Source organism: Myotis lucifugus, unplaced genomic scaffold (assembly GCF_000147115.1).
Source record: "Myotis lucifugus unplaced genomic scaffold, Myoluc2.0 scaffold_63, whole genome shotgun sequence".
NCBI lineage: Eukaryota > Metazoa > Chordata > Mammalia > Chiroptera > Vespertilionidae > Myotis > Myotis lucifugus.
The window spans coordinates 3,097,033-3,112,849 of record NW_005871111.1 but is presented as its reverse complement, the minus strand read 5'-3'; the positions used below and the strand labels follow the sequence as shown (position 1 = coordinate 3,112,849).

General features: G+C 38.0%; 1 protein-coding gene across 1 annotated transcript in view; it reads right to left on the bottom strand.

Moving 5' to 3' along the window:
- Positions 1–13,394, bottom strand: part of UBE2U (ubiquitin conjugating enzyme E2 U (putative)) — a 34,795-nt gene extending 21,401 nt beyond the window's left edge. Inside the window, exons 1-4 of the mRNA XM_023754647.1 lie at positions 13,329–13,394; positions 11,108–11,189; positions 9,443–9,535; positions 5,208–5,305 (exon numbers count right to left, since the gene is read on the bottom strand). Of these exons, the coding sequence (XP_023610415.1) occupies positions 5,208–5,305; positions 9,443–9,535; positions 11,108–11,189; positions 13,329–13,394 (339 nt within the window). The remainder of the gene's footprint in view (positions 1–5,207; positions 5,306–9,442; positions 9,536–11,107; positions 11,190–13,328) is intronic.
- Positions 13,395–15,817: the final 2,423 nt, after the last annotated feature.

Sequence of the window (15,817 nt, the reverse complement as noted above, 5' to 3'; positions counted from 1 at the left end):
CAGGGGGGCCAGTTGGGGACAAGCAGGCCATCAGTGGAGGTCAGTTGGGAGTGATCAGGACAGCAGGGGGACAGTTGGGGATGAGCAGGCTAGTGGGGAGGGAAGGTAGGGGTGAGCAGGCCCAGCAGGGGGGCAGTTTGGGATGATTAGGCTGGCGGGGGGGCATTTGGGGGCAAGCAGGCCAATAGCAGGGGAGGCAGTTGGGGGCAAACAGGCCAACAGGCAGAGTGGTTAGAGGCAATCAGGCAGGCAGGTGAGCGGTTAGGAGCCAGCAGTCCCGGATTGCGAGAGGGATGTCTGACTGCTGGTTTAGGCCCGATCCCTGTAAACCGGCAGTAGGACATCCTTCAAGGGGTCCCAAATTAGAGAGGGTACAGGCCAGGCTGAGGAACACACCCTCCCCCATGCATGAATTTCATGCACCGGGTCACTAGTCCTATATAATAAAAGCCTAATATGCTAAGTATCCAGTCGTCTGTTCAACCAATCAAAGCGTAATATGCTAATCATATGCTAAGGCTGCTCAACCGCTCACTATGATGTGCACTGACCACAGGGGGCAGATGCTCCAACTGGTAGGTTAGCTTGCTGCTGGGGTCTGGCCAATCAGGACTGAGACGGGCTGGACATGTCCTGGAGCCCTCCTGCGGTCCCTCTCCAGCTGGCCAACCTTCCGTATCTCTCCCTGGCCCCGACTGTGCACCAATGGGGTCCCTTGGGCTGGCCTCCACCCTCTTGCAATCCGGGACCCCTTGGGGGATATTGGAGAGCTGGTTTCAGCCCAATCCTGCAGGCCAGGCTGAGGGACTCCACTGGTGCATGAATTTGTGCACTGGGCCTCTAGTGATAATATATGCACCTCTGGACAAAATAGGGGACCAGCAGTAACCAAAACTTAATAGTTCTGCTAGACCATGATTGTTTTACCTGGCACCTCAAAGTTAATATTAGCCTAAATTGCAAATATTATTCAATAGTTCAGTATTTAGAATATTATATTATAACATGAAAACTATAATACAGTTGTAGCCAAAATATATAACTAACTAACAGAATACCTAAGTGTAGACACAGGTCAAAGTGGGTAATTGTGACTTAAGTCATGGAAATGATGGCAATCTTTCACCAATGAAAGCAATAATTTGACATCTGATATTTCTTTTTTTTTTTTTTAATATATTTTATTGATTTTTTACAGAGAGGAAGGGAGAGAGATAGAGAGTTAGAAACATCGATGAGAGAGAAACATCGATCAGCTGCCTCCTGCACATCTCCCACTGGGGATGTGCCCGCAACCCAGGTACATGCCCTTGACCGGAATCGAACCTGGGACCTTTCAGTCCGCAGGCCGACGCTCTATCCACTGAGCCAAACCGGTTTCGGCAGACATCTGATATTTCAAAAGCAATAATAATTTTCTATTTGAGTATTCCTATTTGGAAAACACATTTGAGCTACATTTCCAAAAATATTATAATTGCTTAAATCAGGATTCAATGTGAATTGCACTATACCTTTCAAAGTGGGTGGGAAGCAGATGAAACTTATCTACCAGAGCAAGCTTTAGGCTTTTGGCTGGAAAGATAATTTTACTCAGAGAGGAACATCTGGTAAAGTTTATTCAATAGTCTTCACATTGACACTGCGCCTAAGACCTTTTCACATAATGTGTACACATGCTACTAAGTCTACTTAATGATTTTTAAGAACTGGAATATAAGGAACATATTAAAATGCATAAATCAGAAGCCCTGGTAAAAAATAAAAATCCAACTTTTAAATTAGCCATGTGATAGTATAAAATAACAGAGGAAGCTCCGCAGAGGATGAGTTCAAAGATCTGAAGCATCAGTAAACAACTTCACCAGTAAGCATATTTTCTAATATCTAATTAATTAAAGCCCAGAAATTAATTCATTCTGTGGATGGGTGTTGATAATTACCTTTGCATTATATATGTAAGTATAAAAAAAAATAAGATTATAAAAAATTCAGGAGATGATTAGTATATTGGGATGTTAAAATATTTTAAACACTATTTCAAGTATCACTCCCTTTTTAAAATAAGGTTTTCTATTGATTTTTTTAGAAGAGAGGGCAAGGGATAGAGAGATAGAAACATCGATGATTGATGGGATGCCTCCTGCATGCCCCCTACTAGGGATTGAGCCCACAACCCAGACATGTGCTCTGCCTGGGAACTGAACTGGTGACCTCTTGGTTCCTGGATCAACGCTTAACCACTGAGCAACATCAGCCAGGCAAGTATCACTCCCTTGAATAACAATGTGATCATTTTAAATGTGTCTCACCTATTATTCAAGGGAAAGTAATCAGAAATTATGGTCTATACTTGCACTGTTCATTACAGCAGTCTCTAGTCACACGTGACAATTTAAATTACTTAAAATAAAATTATAAACTCAGTTCCTCATGACACTAGCCACTGTGCAAGTGGTCCGTAACCATATGTGACTAGTGGCTACTATATTGGACAGCATGGATCATGGACATTTCCATCCGTACAGAAAGTTCTATTGGGCCACACTGACCTTGAAAGGACTATTAAATAGCTATCAAAATATTAACTGCGGTAATATGGAAGTTACTTGAGATAAAATGTTAAGTGAAAAAGAAATAGGCTATATAATTTATACATGTAAGTCATAATTGCAACCATGTAAAAATTCAGGTTCCTTCCTTCCTTCATGTTACTTAGTACCTACTGAATGTCAACATTGCCCTGGGTGTTGGTGGGGGGAGGAGGGCAGTAAAAGATGAGTGAGACCTGTTCCCTGACCTTGAGGAGCTTGTAGTCCAATGAAGGAAGGCAGATAAGGAAGTAGTATGTGCATTACACTATCACAGAGCTCTGATGGAAATTTGCAAGGGATGAAGGAAGTCCCTCAAAATCCAAAGCCATCAACTCCATCGAGGAAAGGAGATCATAATGTGAGCAGTTTGCTAGCCAGACAGACTGAGGAAGAGGAAAGGAGAAAATGGGTTGTCAGTCAGAGAACTGGCCTGAGCACTTTTTAAGGTCCGAGATTTGCTTACGTTTGTAACTTTACAGTTTAGAACTCTAAATGCTTCTAAGTCTGAATTGAACCAAGCACGGGGAGTGAAGGAAGGCATGAAGATGTAATATGAGTGGGATGGCCCAGTGTATTAGATTCCAGGTGTGAGGAGAAGTAAATCATTTGTCAGGCAACAGAACTGGACTTAACCCTTAGTGAATGTGAAAATGAAAGACTTTAAACAGAAAAATAGGAGAAAAGATCAGAAGAAACTAGTAATAACAGTAGGATTAGGGTTTTTCTTTATGATTATCAGTAATTTTCCTTTCCTTTCCACTGTCTTAAAAACTTCTGCAGTGTAGGCATATCTGTTTTATAAATCTGTGTGAAAAATAAAAAGACAAACCACTTTGTCATCTACTGGTTTCCCATGATGTATTTCCATGACAACACTTGTCGTCACTTTGCGTTACTGCTTGAAAGTAAGGACAATCATAAAATTAACTAGCTTTTATTGAGCTATTTTCTTAGACCACACGTGGTTCCAAGTATTTTACATGTATTAGTTAATTTATTAAATCTATGAGGTAGCTACTAACAGATCCATTTCACTAAGGAAGAGATTGAGATTATTTGGAAATGAAGAAACTTGTCCAATGGTACAAATGAGTATGTGGCAAAAACAATCTAATCTCGGAGCCCCAAATTTACCTTGTATTAAATTACTCAGTAATTCAGAATATTCACCATTTCATTCTGGTTTGCCCTCCCTCATTACATTCCGGGACCATTCAGTTTTCTATTCTGAAGGCAGATCCTAGTGTGAAGAGGTAGATAGGAATATGACCCAGTTTTTTAAAAATATTCAAAAGATCAACCCCAGTTATCTGCATATCATGCTCATTCACTTCCTGAAAGTTTCTGCTCAAATGTCTCCCAGTACATGGCTGGCATACGTGGATGTTCAATATACATTTCTAAAATGAATGAATAAATGAATGAATGAATAGGTGAATGAATGAAACATAGTATCTTTAAAAAGATTAAATTTTACTTGATATATAAAGATGACTAGACAGAAAACTATTATTTTATTTAAATTAAAAAATAAGAAATGGGAGAAATAAAATTTTTTATTATAATTCTACTACTGAGAAAATTCAATTAAGCCATAATACTTTATTCTCCAAGTATTTCAGATAATCAAACTCCAGATATTAATGATGAGCTGGACAGAAGTAGTCTAAGCAAGTGACACTGAAGTCATTCACTTTGGCATGGATGAGAAAGGAGGCTCCCTGAAGGTCAAGAAAAACACCACACCAAGGCATGCTGCTAAGGACCACGGATCCAAGAAGTAAAGGGAGCAGGCTAGAAACAGGCTTCTGCCGGAGGGGAGGAGAAAATCCCTGGTTTAATTGCTCACGGGATGAACAAGCGAAACAGAAACAGACTCACAGATACAGGGAACATTTTGGTGGTTGCCAGATGGGAGGGGGGTTGGGGGGATGGGTGGAAAAGATGAAGGGATTAAGAAATACAAATTTGTTGTTACAGCATAGTCATGGGGATGTAAAGTACAGCACAGGGAATACAGTCAATAATATTCTAGTAACTACGTATGGTGTCAGAAGGCTAATAGATTTATCAGGATGATCACTTGGTAAGTTATATAATGTCTAATCCCTGGGGTGTATGTACACCTGAAACTAATATAATATTGTATGCCAACTGTAATTGAACAATAAGAAATGATTTTAAAAAAAGAAAGCCTATAAAAGAGCAAATGCCTAGCACTGTCAGAAACGTAAGATAAAACTGAGCACTTGAAGTTGTAGTCACTTGATTCACTTCTCTGAAGAAGGCAGGTTCGTGAATGAGAAAGGATCTAAAGGCCTGTTCAACACTATGAAGTGAAATTAGGAACCAAAAGAAAACTTAAGACTATATTTCCAGAATTAAAACCATCCAAACAGTTCTTTTCTTCTTGTATAAAGTAGGTATTCTTTGGTTGTCAATTTAAAATAATAGTCTTTATAATTCAAGTTCCATTTTTATAGTCGTGATATAGAAATGTTATTGATTTAAACAAGCTTACTTGAGTCTTTCAAACATTTAAATATGCATTATATGTTTTATTTTTTATATTTTGAATAATTAAAGAGGGCATGTATATTAATCTCTTCTTACCTGGAGGGTGAGTAAGATGCTGCTCAATGTATAGCTTGTTTTCCACTTACGAGGGTCGTCCAAAAAATCTATACAGGGTCGACCAGTATGTTGGTCTACTGTATTAAAATAATACATTAATAGTAATATGTATATAATAAAATTATTATCTAAAGTTTACGAACACCAAAATCTGACAGGCAAAGTTAGAAAGCAAATGACAAAGCAGAAAAATTATGTGCAATGATATGCCAGTTAACACAGTGTAACTATTAAAAACATGGACTTTCAGCCCTGGCCAGTGTGGCTCAGTTGGTTGGGCTTTTTTTCTGTGCACTGGAAATTTGCTGTTTCAATTCCTGGTCAGGGCACATGCCCGGGTTGTGGGCTCAGTCCCAGTAGGGGGTGTGCAGGAGGCAGCCAATTATTGTTTCCTTCTCACATGTTTCTCTCTCTCTCTCTCTCTCTCTCTCTCTCTCTCTCTCTCTCTTCCTCTCAAAAATCAATAAAAGCATATCCTTAAATGAGGAATCAAAAAAAGAATCTAGTATGTATTAAAACTGTTGTATGTTAAAAGTGAAATTATGACTCTAACCGGTTTGGCTCAGTGGATAGAGCATCGGCCTGTGGACTGAAAGGCCCCAGGTTTGATTCCGGTCAAAGGCATGTACCTTGGTTGCAGGCACATCCCCAGTAGGGAGTGTGCAGGAGGCAGCTGAATCGATGTTTCTCTCTCATCTGTGTTTCTAACTCTCTATCCCTCTCCCTCTCCCTTCCTCTCTGTAAAAAAATCAATAAAAATATATATTTTTAAAAAAAGTGAAATTATGATTCAGTGGTGAAAGAAAAGGTGAAAAAATGGTATAAAATGTGTTGTTGCAAAATACTCATCGTCCTTCAATATCTACTCTTCCTCTCTTCCATTTCCTCTCTGTAATACGACTAGACATGCCCCAATACCCATTACCCTACACTGTTTAGATGAATACATGGTTGCTCAGACTATTTTCTCCTGCCTCCCCTCTAGCAAGAAGCCCTGTGACTAAGTTTTAATCATGGGATATCAACAGAAGTAAAGTATATAACTTTTGGATCATATTTTCTTAAGGAAATTGTTTTACTTTCTCTTTCCCCTTTCCCCAATGGCTGGAAATGGTGTTAAACAGTAAATGCTTTAGATCCAGAAACAGAAGTCAGATTGAGGATGGCAAAACTTCCCTGCCAACTTTGTCCTATTATGTGTAGATTGGAAAGATATATGGAAGCTTGGCCTCTGCACTAATACAGTTAATTAAGTCAACCTGTATTTTTTAGAAACAAAGAATAGAGTTAAATATGCAAAACAAAACTATAGAATAACCAGAAGAAAGTTAAAATAATTTGATTGTGTTTTGGAAAGAACTTCTAAACTTAAAGATAACTAAGAATCTCAAAGGACAAGACTAATAAATATGACTATATAAAATTTTAAAAATCCCAAATGTAAAAAAACCCCAAGCACCAAGAAAATTTAAAAATGACAAATGAAGAAAAATATTTGCAACACCTACAACAATGTGATAACATTTTAAATAATCCAGACAATTCAAGAAATCAAAAACACAATAAAGAGATATGAAAAAATGTCAAACTCACACATATTAAAAAAGTGCATATTAAAATAACAGATTCTTATTAAATTGTCAAAAAATATTTCTCCAAAGTTACAATGTCCAGAATTGGAGAGCAGTAAAATATGAACTTTATATGTGCTTCCTGGTGGGATTACAAATAACATCAGTGAAAGGCAATTAGGTTGTATGTATCTAAAGACTTAGAACTGAGCACACAGTTTTTGGTGTATGGGGCTAATAACATTCCTCCCATCCAAAGTGTGTATATAATAAATAGAGTAGAGTGTTAAAAGATGCAAGTGAAAAGTATCAACTTCAAGATACGTAAGACTGAAATGGAGAATGCTGATCAATGCTTTAATCAAGTTCCACAAAAGTCCCCTGATTTGAACTTAACCCCTCAAATGGAGGCCTGCCTAGGTTTCCTGCCTGAAGATACAGAGACGGTACCCATTCTAAGGTCCGGCTTATTAGAAGGAAAGTTTTGAGAAAGTGCTGAGCCACACATGCTCAATTCTTTCTCAGATCTCCCCAATTAGGTAAGTCATTCCTCCTCCTGGGAGGGGTAAGGGAGAGAAAGAAGAGCAATCACAAGTTTTCCCATATTTCCTCCTCTTCTTTACTAATGCATAAAAATGCAACAGATTCTTGTGTATTAATTTTGTATATACTGCAGCTTTATCAAATTTGTTTATTAGTTCCAACAGTTTCTGAGGGGGGGGCCTTTATTGTTTTTTTTTTAAATATATATATACAATATCAGGCCATGCGCAAATGACAGTTTTACTTCTTCCTTTCCAGTTTGGATGCCTTTTATTTCTTTTTCTCACCTAATTGCTTTGGCTAAAACTTTTAATACTATCTATACTAATAAAAGGGTAATATGCTAATTAGGCCAGACATCTTCCGGACATCCTTCTGGACGTCCTTCTGGACAAAGCCATGGTGGTGGGGGCCGAGGCAGAACCGGTTAGGGGTGATCAGGCTGGCAGGGTAGAGCAGTTAGGAGGATCAGGCTGGCAGGCAGAGGTGGTTAGGGGTGATCAGGTAGGCAGGGGTCCCAGATTGGAGAGGGTGCAGGCCGGGCTGAGGGACCCCCAACCCCACCGTGCACGAATTTCATGCACTGAGCCTCTAGTGTTGGCTAAAAGTAGTGAGAATGGGCATCCTTGTCTTGCTCCTAAATTTACTTTATACTTTAATGTAATTTTTCCAACTACATTATTGATTTTGAAATTAAAACCTATTTTTAAAGAATAAAATTAAATTTATGATACAGAATTAGTTGTGTACATTTACCATTATTTGCTTAAAATAAACACTGAAAGAAATGGAATTACTGGATTAAAGACCATGGGAAGAGGTGTTCTTATATGTCCTTGTCCTCACCTCCCATTCCACAGAGTAGACCTTCCTTGTTCTGTTTAAGAGCAATATATGGAGAGCTTTAGAACATTTCACTTTTAAAAATGTTCTATATTAATGGATATTGGAATCATTCCTGTTTCTCTATTATTATTGGGAGCAAACACCTTTTAAACATTCTCTTGCACACTTGTGCTAGTATTTCTATGGAATAATTTGTAAACATAGTATTACAGGATTTAGGGCTATTTGCATTTTATATTTGATTAGAAACTGTCAAATTGCTTCCCCAAAAGGACACCTGAAAGGCATCATGTCAGAGGACCCATATTTGTCCAACTTTATTAAAATTGTTATTTTAGTCTATAATCATAAACAATGAATCACAATTTTATGCATTTTATATACAGTTTAACATGCATTTTCTTCTTATTAGTGAGATTGAACATATTTTTACATTTTTTTGTTATATTTCCTCTACCAAATGTTTGTTTATAGTTTTTGTCCATTTTCCTATTGCTTTATGTTTTTTATTGATTTACATGTATTCTTTATATGTTATAGATATTCTGTTTTATGTGTTGCAAATATTTTCCCTCAGTTTGCAAATCAATGTATTTTGTCTCTGTTTATAATGTCATTATCTGTAGTTTAAAAAAGTTTATGTAGTTTAATGTGTCATGCTTTTTCTATGCTTTTTAGTTTCTATCACATTTAGAAAGGCCTTCTTCACCAAGCACATAAAAAATTATATTAAATTCCCTTCTTTGTAGTATTTAAAATTTTTAGCTTTTTAATCAATCAGAAATACACTTTGTATATGACTTAAAGTAGCAATCTAATGTACTTTTATCTAAAATGTTAATTTGTCACTGTATCACATTTTATAACAAAAATTAATCCAACTAAAATACTGAACAATGTAGTCATTAAAAATGATCTTTTGAAGAATGTTTAATAATGCAGCCATAAGCTTATGTAATATTAAATGGAAAAAAAAACTAGTTGCAAAACTTTATATCTAATACCTTAACTATGTGAAAAAAATACATATATAGAGAAAAGTAAATAGATTTAATTAAATGTTGAGAGTAATATCTCTTTGAATTAGGATTCAAAGTGATAATTTTTTCTTTTTATGTTTTCCCCAATAAAAATGCTTACTTTTGTAATCATAACATAGTTGTTACATTAAAAAGAAACATTATTAAATACTAATACATAACAAAGATAATAGAAACAGAGCTCCTGATGATAAAAATCTCATTTGGTCCTTACCATTTGGATGAAAAGGAATGAGTTTAAATTTCACAACTGGAGGGACGAGATTATATTCTGCTGTAAAATTTATTGTCAGCGGGAAGTATATTCCTATAATATAAAAATAAATATTTTTACTAAGGTGTCATGTTGTACTGGTTAACTCTAACTGATTAACACTGAAGTTTCTTATTATAGTTTAGCCTCCCAAGGTCCCTAGAGTTTTATTCTTGAGTAAATTGGAACATAGTGTGCATAGACCCCTCTAAATAGTATAACAGACTCCTCAAATCTAATCCCACTATTTTATCAGCCTGTTTTCCATCCACTAACTCCGTCCCCCTAACACTTGTCCCATTCATATTGACAAAACCAGGGGTGGGCAAACTTTTTGACTCGAGGGCCACAATGGGTTCTTAAACTGGACCGGAGGGCCGGAACAAAAGCATGGATGGAGTGTTTGTGTGAACTAATATAAATTCAAAGTAAACATCATTACATAAAAGGGTATGGTCTTTTTTTTTTTAGTTTTATTCATTTCAAACGGGCCGTAGTTTGCCCACGGCTGGACTAAACTCACTGTTTCAGAACCTGGTGCACTTTCTCTTTGCCATGCTGTTTATTCTGCCTGAATTTCCTTCCCCTCCACCCCTTCTAAACCTGGCAAACTCTTATGCATTCTTCTTTTTTAAATTAATTTTAGAGAGAGGAAGGGAGAGTGGGAGCGAGAGCGAGAGTATGAGCGAGAGAGAAACACTGATGTGAAAGAGAAACATCAATCAGTTATCTTCAGCATATGCCTTGACTGGGGATGGAACCCTTACCCTTGGAGTGAGGATATGTTTTCCATTGATTTTTATACAGTGGAAAAGCAGGGGGCGGGAAGGGGCGGGGGAGAAAAAGAGAGAAAGAGAGAGAGACATGGATGTGAGAGAGACACATCAATTGGTTTCCTCCTCTTGCACCATGACTAGGGCCAGGGATTGAATCTGCAACCGAGATACATGCCCTTGACTGGGAATTGAACTGAAGAACCTTTGGTCCATGGGCCAATGCTCTAACCACTGAGAAAACTGGCCAGGGCAGAAAGCCATTTCTTGACTCTCCAAGCAAAATTAACTAATGAATGCCTCCTTGGCATTCTGTTCGAAATCCTAATAGCACATGTTATATTTTATTGTAATTAACCACTTTACGTGTTGTTCTCCCCTACCTCACTCAGCAAATCTAGTTCATTAATCCACTATTGATAGAATGCATGATCACTAAAGTTTACAGTGGCCTGTCTTCTTGAGAATTTGATATGTGGAAATTTTGGGAAGAATCATAGAAAATAAAAATGAGAGATAATGTGGAATTTTGATGCCAAAAGGAATTTTGATACTATTTTCTGATTTCATGGAAGACTGTTAGAAGATATTTTCAACTGTTATGCTTTATTGTGTCAGCTTCTTAAACAATGTAATAACATTAAGATTTGGCATAAAGAAAAATTCAAAACTAACATTTCTATTTAGGTTGACAAATGTCAAAAATTAAGCCATACAATAAAAAAATTACATGTGAATACTTTCAGAACTCTAGAAAATTTATATAATGCAACCTTCTTTTGCACATAAAGAAGATAGACTAATAATGGCATAAAGACTTTTTAAAAAGTAGATTGGTTTTGAAAATACATACCATGCCAAATTGTATCCTTTAGACCTTCAATACTAGCTTCCCATTTCAACTTGTCTTCACTTACAGGAAAGGCAGTAATACCCTTTAATTTAAAAAAGAAATCAAAGCAGTAAAATTTTTACTATTTTTTTAAAAAATTAAATATTTATTGCAGCTTTGAAAAGCAGTTATCAGGTTACAATGAATTCTAAAAACTCTACATTTTCTTTTCCTGATGAATTTATTTATATGCTGATTTGGGGAGATGTGATATTTTGTGTTATTACATAGCTGTTAGGTGGGTTCCACACAATCATAAATTCAAGCCAGGCTGGTGTGGCTCAGTGGCTGAGCATTGACCTCTGAACCAGGAGATCATGGGTTCATTCCTATTCAGGGCACATGCCCAGGTTGTGGGCTCAATCCCCAGAGAAGGGTATGCAGGAGGCAGCTGATCAATGATTTTCTCTCATCATTGATGTTTCTATCTTTCTCTCCCTTTCTCTTTAAAATCCATAAAACATACATTTTAAAAATAGTAAATTTTAAATAAATCCTAAGTGTGGAAATCACAAGTGGAACTAGAAAGTCAAGATTTGGATGTGTGGCTTATGTACTTCAATAGCCAATTTAAGATTCAAATTAGAAGAGAAGGAATTCATTGGAAAGCATGCATCTCTTCAGAGCTTTTAAAAACTGTATAAATGCTACATGTAAGGCATGAATCAGAACATTTTCATTAAGAAAAACACAACTCCAAAATTATGCTTGCATATAAAAATAAATTCCCCTACAGTTGAGATATTGTTCCAAAAGAGGGACAAGAATGTACAGAGTAGGCAAAAGTAGGTGTATAGTTGCTTGCATGGAAAGTAATACAATAATTAAAATATAATACTACAAGAACAAACTGTGTTTCCAGTACGCACACTGTAAACCTACTTTTATATATATATTATTGATATATTGATATATTATTATATATCAATATTATTGATTTTTTGCAGAGAAGAAGGGAGAGGGATAGAGAGTTAGAAACATCGATGAGAGAGAAACATCGACCAGCTGCCTCCTGCACACCTCCTACTGGGGATGTGCCCGCAACCAAGGTGCATGCCCTTGACCGGAATCGAACCTGGGACCTTTCAGTCCGCAGGCAGATGCTCTATCCACTGAGCCAAACTGGTTAGGGCTGTAAACCTACTTTTGACCCACCCTGTATTTCAGAGAAAACCTTATCAATGATGCTGGGAAATACACCTAAATTTACTCAATAAATACTTCTGAGCAACCACATAGTTATTCAGTATGTTCGGTGCTAGTCTGAAGAAACATTGTAAGATATCTCTATTATCTACATTATCTATAATTACATATCATTTCTCCTTCATGGAATTGTCCTTTCAACAGACAACCACAAAGTTCAGGTAGAGCAGAAACAATATGAAAATAACTTCATTGGTGTCATTTGGAGCAAAGCCTTCCTCTGTGTTAAAATTATAAGGGAAGGGCATCTATGTGTTGTGACAAGTTAGCAAAAAGTGCACCATACACAAGTAGTAGAACACAAGACCCTGAGCAAGAGATTGCTGAGCTGGTCAGAGCATCGGCCAGATATGCCAAGGTTGCAGGCTCGATCTCCTGTTAGGACACATAAAAATTTATCAATGAATGTGTAAATCAATAGAAGAACAAATCAGTGTTTCTCTCTCTTGCTCGTTCTCTCTCTCCCTTCCTCTGAAATCAATAAACAAACATTTTTTAAAAGCATCAACCAATGAATGCATAAATAAGTGAAACAACAAATCAGTGTTTTTTCCTCTCTCTACAATCAATAAACAAAACAAAACAAATAAGAGCAATTCTGACGCTAAATATTTACTGAACCGTTTTGAGGTTCAGGTTTCTGATAGGTAAAACAAAACACTACTTATAGTATTGTAATTAATGAGAGCAACCTTTTACCTGTTAGTCACTTACAACATGATAGACCCTGATATTCAGGGCTTAAGTCTACATATATTTCTCAGCACAATGTGCTCAATATTGTTAGCTATTATCATTATGAAATAATAATTATTATAAAATGGATTGTTAGAGTAAAATAGATTTGTTAAACAACAGTACTGTAGTGGTAAATTAGGTTGAACTTAATTATGCCTTATAGAATAAACGCAGATGAAGCTGCTTTATAAAAGTTCTGCCCCAGTGAAACCCATCCCTCCGGGTCCCCAGTACTCACCGTATACTGGTTCTCTTCCAAGTCTCTCAAGTCTTTTAGCAGCAAGAAGTAACTTCTGCTGCTCATGATAAGGCAGCAAAGAGTCTGGCACTTGGCTCCACACTCACAGGCGTTGCTCTGAGGCAGGTGTGTGAGGTTACGAGTCACCCTCCCACACCTGGTTAACTGACCTCAGTTACTTGCTTTCTAGAGTTGCAGAACGCCTTGTGCTCCCTAGATAAATGGCTTCCAAATTGGGCATATAATAGCGACTTTCTCTTCTCCTCGGATTCCTCCAAACTAAGACTTCCAGAGGGGAAACTTGGGCACGTTCTTGACCGCCGTGCGACACTGCAGCGCCAGGCTCCCGGCAAACTTGGACTAGCACCAGGGACGACCCGGGTTGTTGGTGCGTGAGGTGGGCGTGGGAGGCATAAGCTCACGGCGGTGGTAGCCAGTTTTTCTCTTCGCAGGTGTAACTGGGCTCCTGCTTAGCTGGTAGACGCAAACAGGCAACAGGCCCCTCCCCTTACGAAAAGTACGGAGGAGGTGGGAGCTTGGCCGCCTCTCATCCAATCAGCGACAGGGCGCAGACCTCTAGAAACCTCCGGAGCCAACCGTCCAATCGTTTCACTTTGAAAGGCCAATGAGATTCGTCGTCAAGGCCCCGCCCCCGCCTCACTCAGTTCACGAAGGTGGACTCTACCTACCTCGCTCGTGTATAGGGTCGGGGTGGAGTCCCGAGGTTCAGCATGTAGAAGCCCTCACTCAAATCCCTCTCTAAATTGATTCTTCCTCGTTCTTTGACTATCAGAGACTATCAGGTAATAAGTGACCAGTAGGTACAGGTGTATTCATAACAGTATCTTAACATATGGCAAGTTACCATTTGAAATCCGTTAACATATATTATATCATCATTATATCATCGAATCCTACAGTTGCCCTGGAAGAATGCTCCAGGAACAGAGCACTACTAATAATTTCCCAGATTCCCATTTCTTGCCGAAGTTTTGGGTTGTATCCCAGCATATCTATGTTTTCGTAGCCTACAGAGCCCTGAAGGAGTTACTTAGCCTCCTGTACTTATGTTTTCTCATCTATTAATATGCAGCCAATAATGCCTATCTCTGAAGATTATTATGAGGATTAAAAAAAATGATGGCTGCCAAGCACTCAGTCATTGCTGAGAGTAAGTGATAGTCCACAGCGGCACTTAACCACGTGCTGGGCACACTGTTCTAAATGTTTAACAGACATTAATTGGATTCTCAATCCTAATTTTTACAGTAAGGGAAACTGAGGCACAGAGATGCCACATAATTTGCCGTAGGTCACACAACTGGAATGCCGTAGAGCCAGGATGCAGACTCCAGGACATGCAGCTCCAGAGACCCTGCTTTTAACCACTAGGCAGCCCTGCCTCACCAAGACCTTGATTTGGAGCTCTCTAGCCTTCTTGAATAAGGTATTGCTACTCTCAATAGTTTTCTTTGTGCATCTGTTGCTTTTTGAAAAAAAAATTTTTTTTGGTGTATTTATTTTTGGCTGCATTTCTACCTGCTAATTTTCGGAGTCCCCTGTCAACTAAAATACTAGTATAAGCCCAAGAAAGCTGGACCACTGCTGTATAAAATAGTGCCTGGCACATAATAAAGGCCCAACTAAGTGTGCATTATGTTTTGTTTCTTAGATTATAAATGTATTAACAAATCCATCTAACTTCTGTAATTTATTAATATATTTATAGCACTCTGTATGTGGCTCAAAAATATCAACTACTAAATATTTTGATATTAACTTTTGTTACTTTAGTAACTTGAAGTGAAGAGTAGATTAATTTAAATCCTACTAGATGCCTTTTGGGGCTTTTCCTCACAGTCTTTCCCCCTAACAACAGGCCTAGAGGATTGAAAGGAGAAAGGTTGCATTGCATTTTTTATGAGAGGCAGAATTCTAAGATGATCTCCAAGATCTCCAGCCCCTGTATAATCTTCAGGACTGTGAATATGATGGATTTTGGGTGAGCCTGACCTAATCAGGTGAGCCTTAAATAAGACCGGGCTCTTCCCGAAGTCAGTAATTCAACGTGTGAAAAGGATTCTATGTGAGGGAGATGCTCTGTTGCTCCCTTTGCAAATGAAAGGGGCCATGTGGCAAGGAGGGTGGGTAGTCTCTTGGAGGTGCGAGTGGTGGCTGGCTGACAGCCAGCAAGGGAATCAGGGCCTCAGTGTTATAACAATAAGCGACTGAATTCTGCCACAACCATAAGAGCTTGGAGGACCTGAACTCCAGATCAGAACACAACCTAGCCAGCACCTACTGAGGCCTGAGCAGAAAACTCAGTCACGCTGGACCTGTATTGTTTTGAAATAGTACGTTTGTGGCATTTTGAGAGTTAGCAACAGCTAACTAATACAACTTCTGCCTAGAGTGAGCAGCTACTGACCAAGACAAAGCATGTGGCAAAAGGTCAATCACTCACTGATTTAGTATGAAAAGCATGTGAA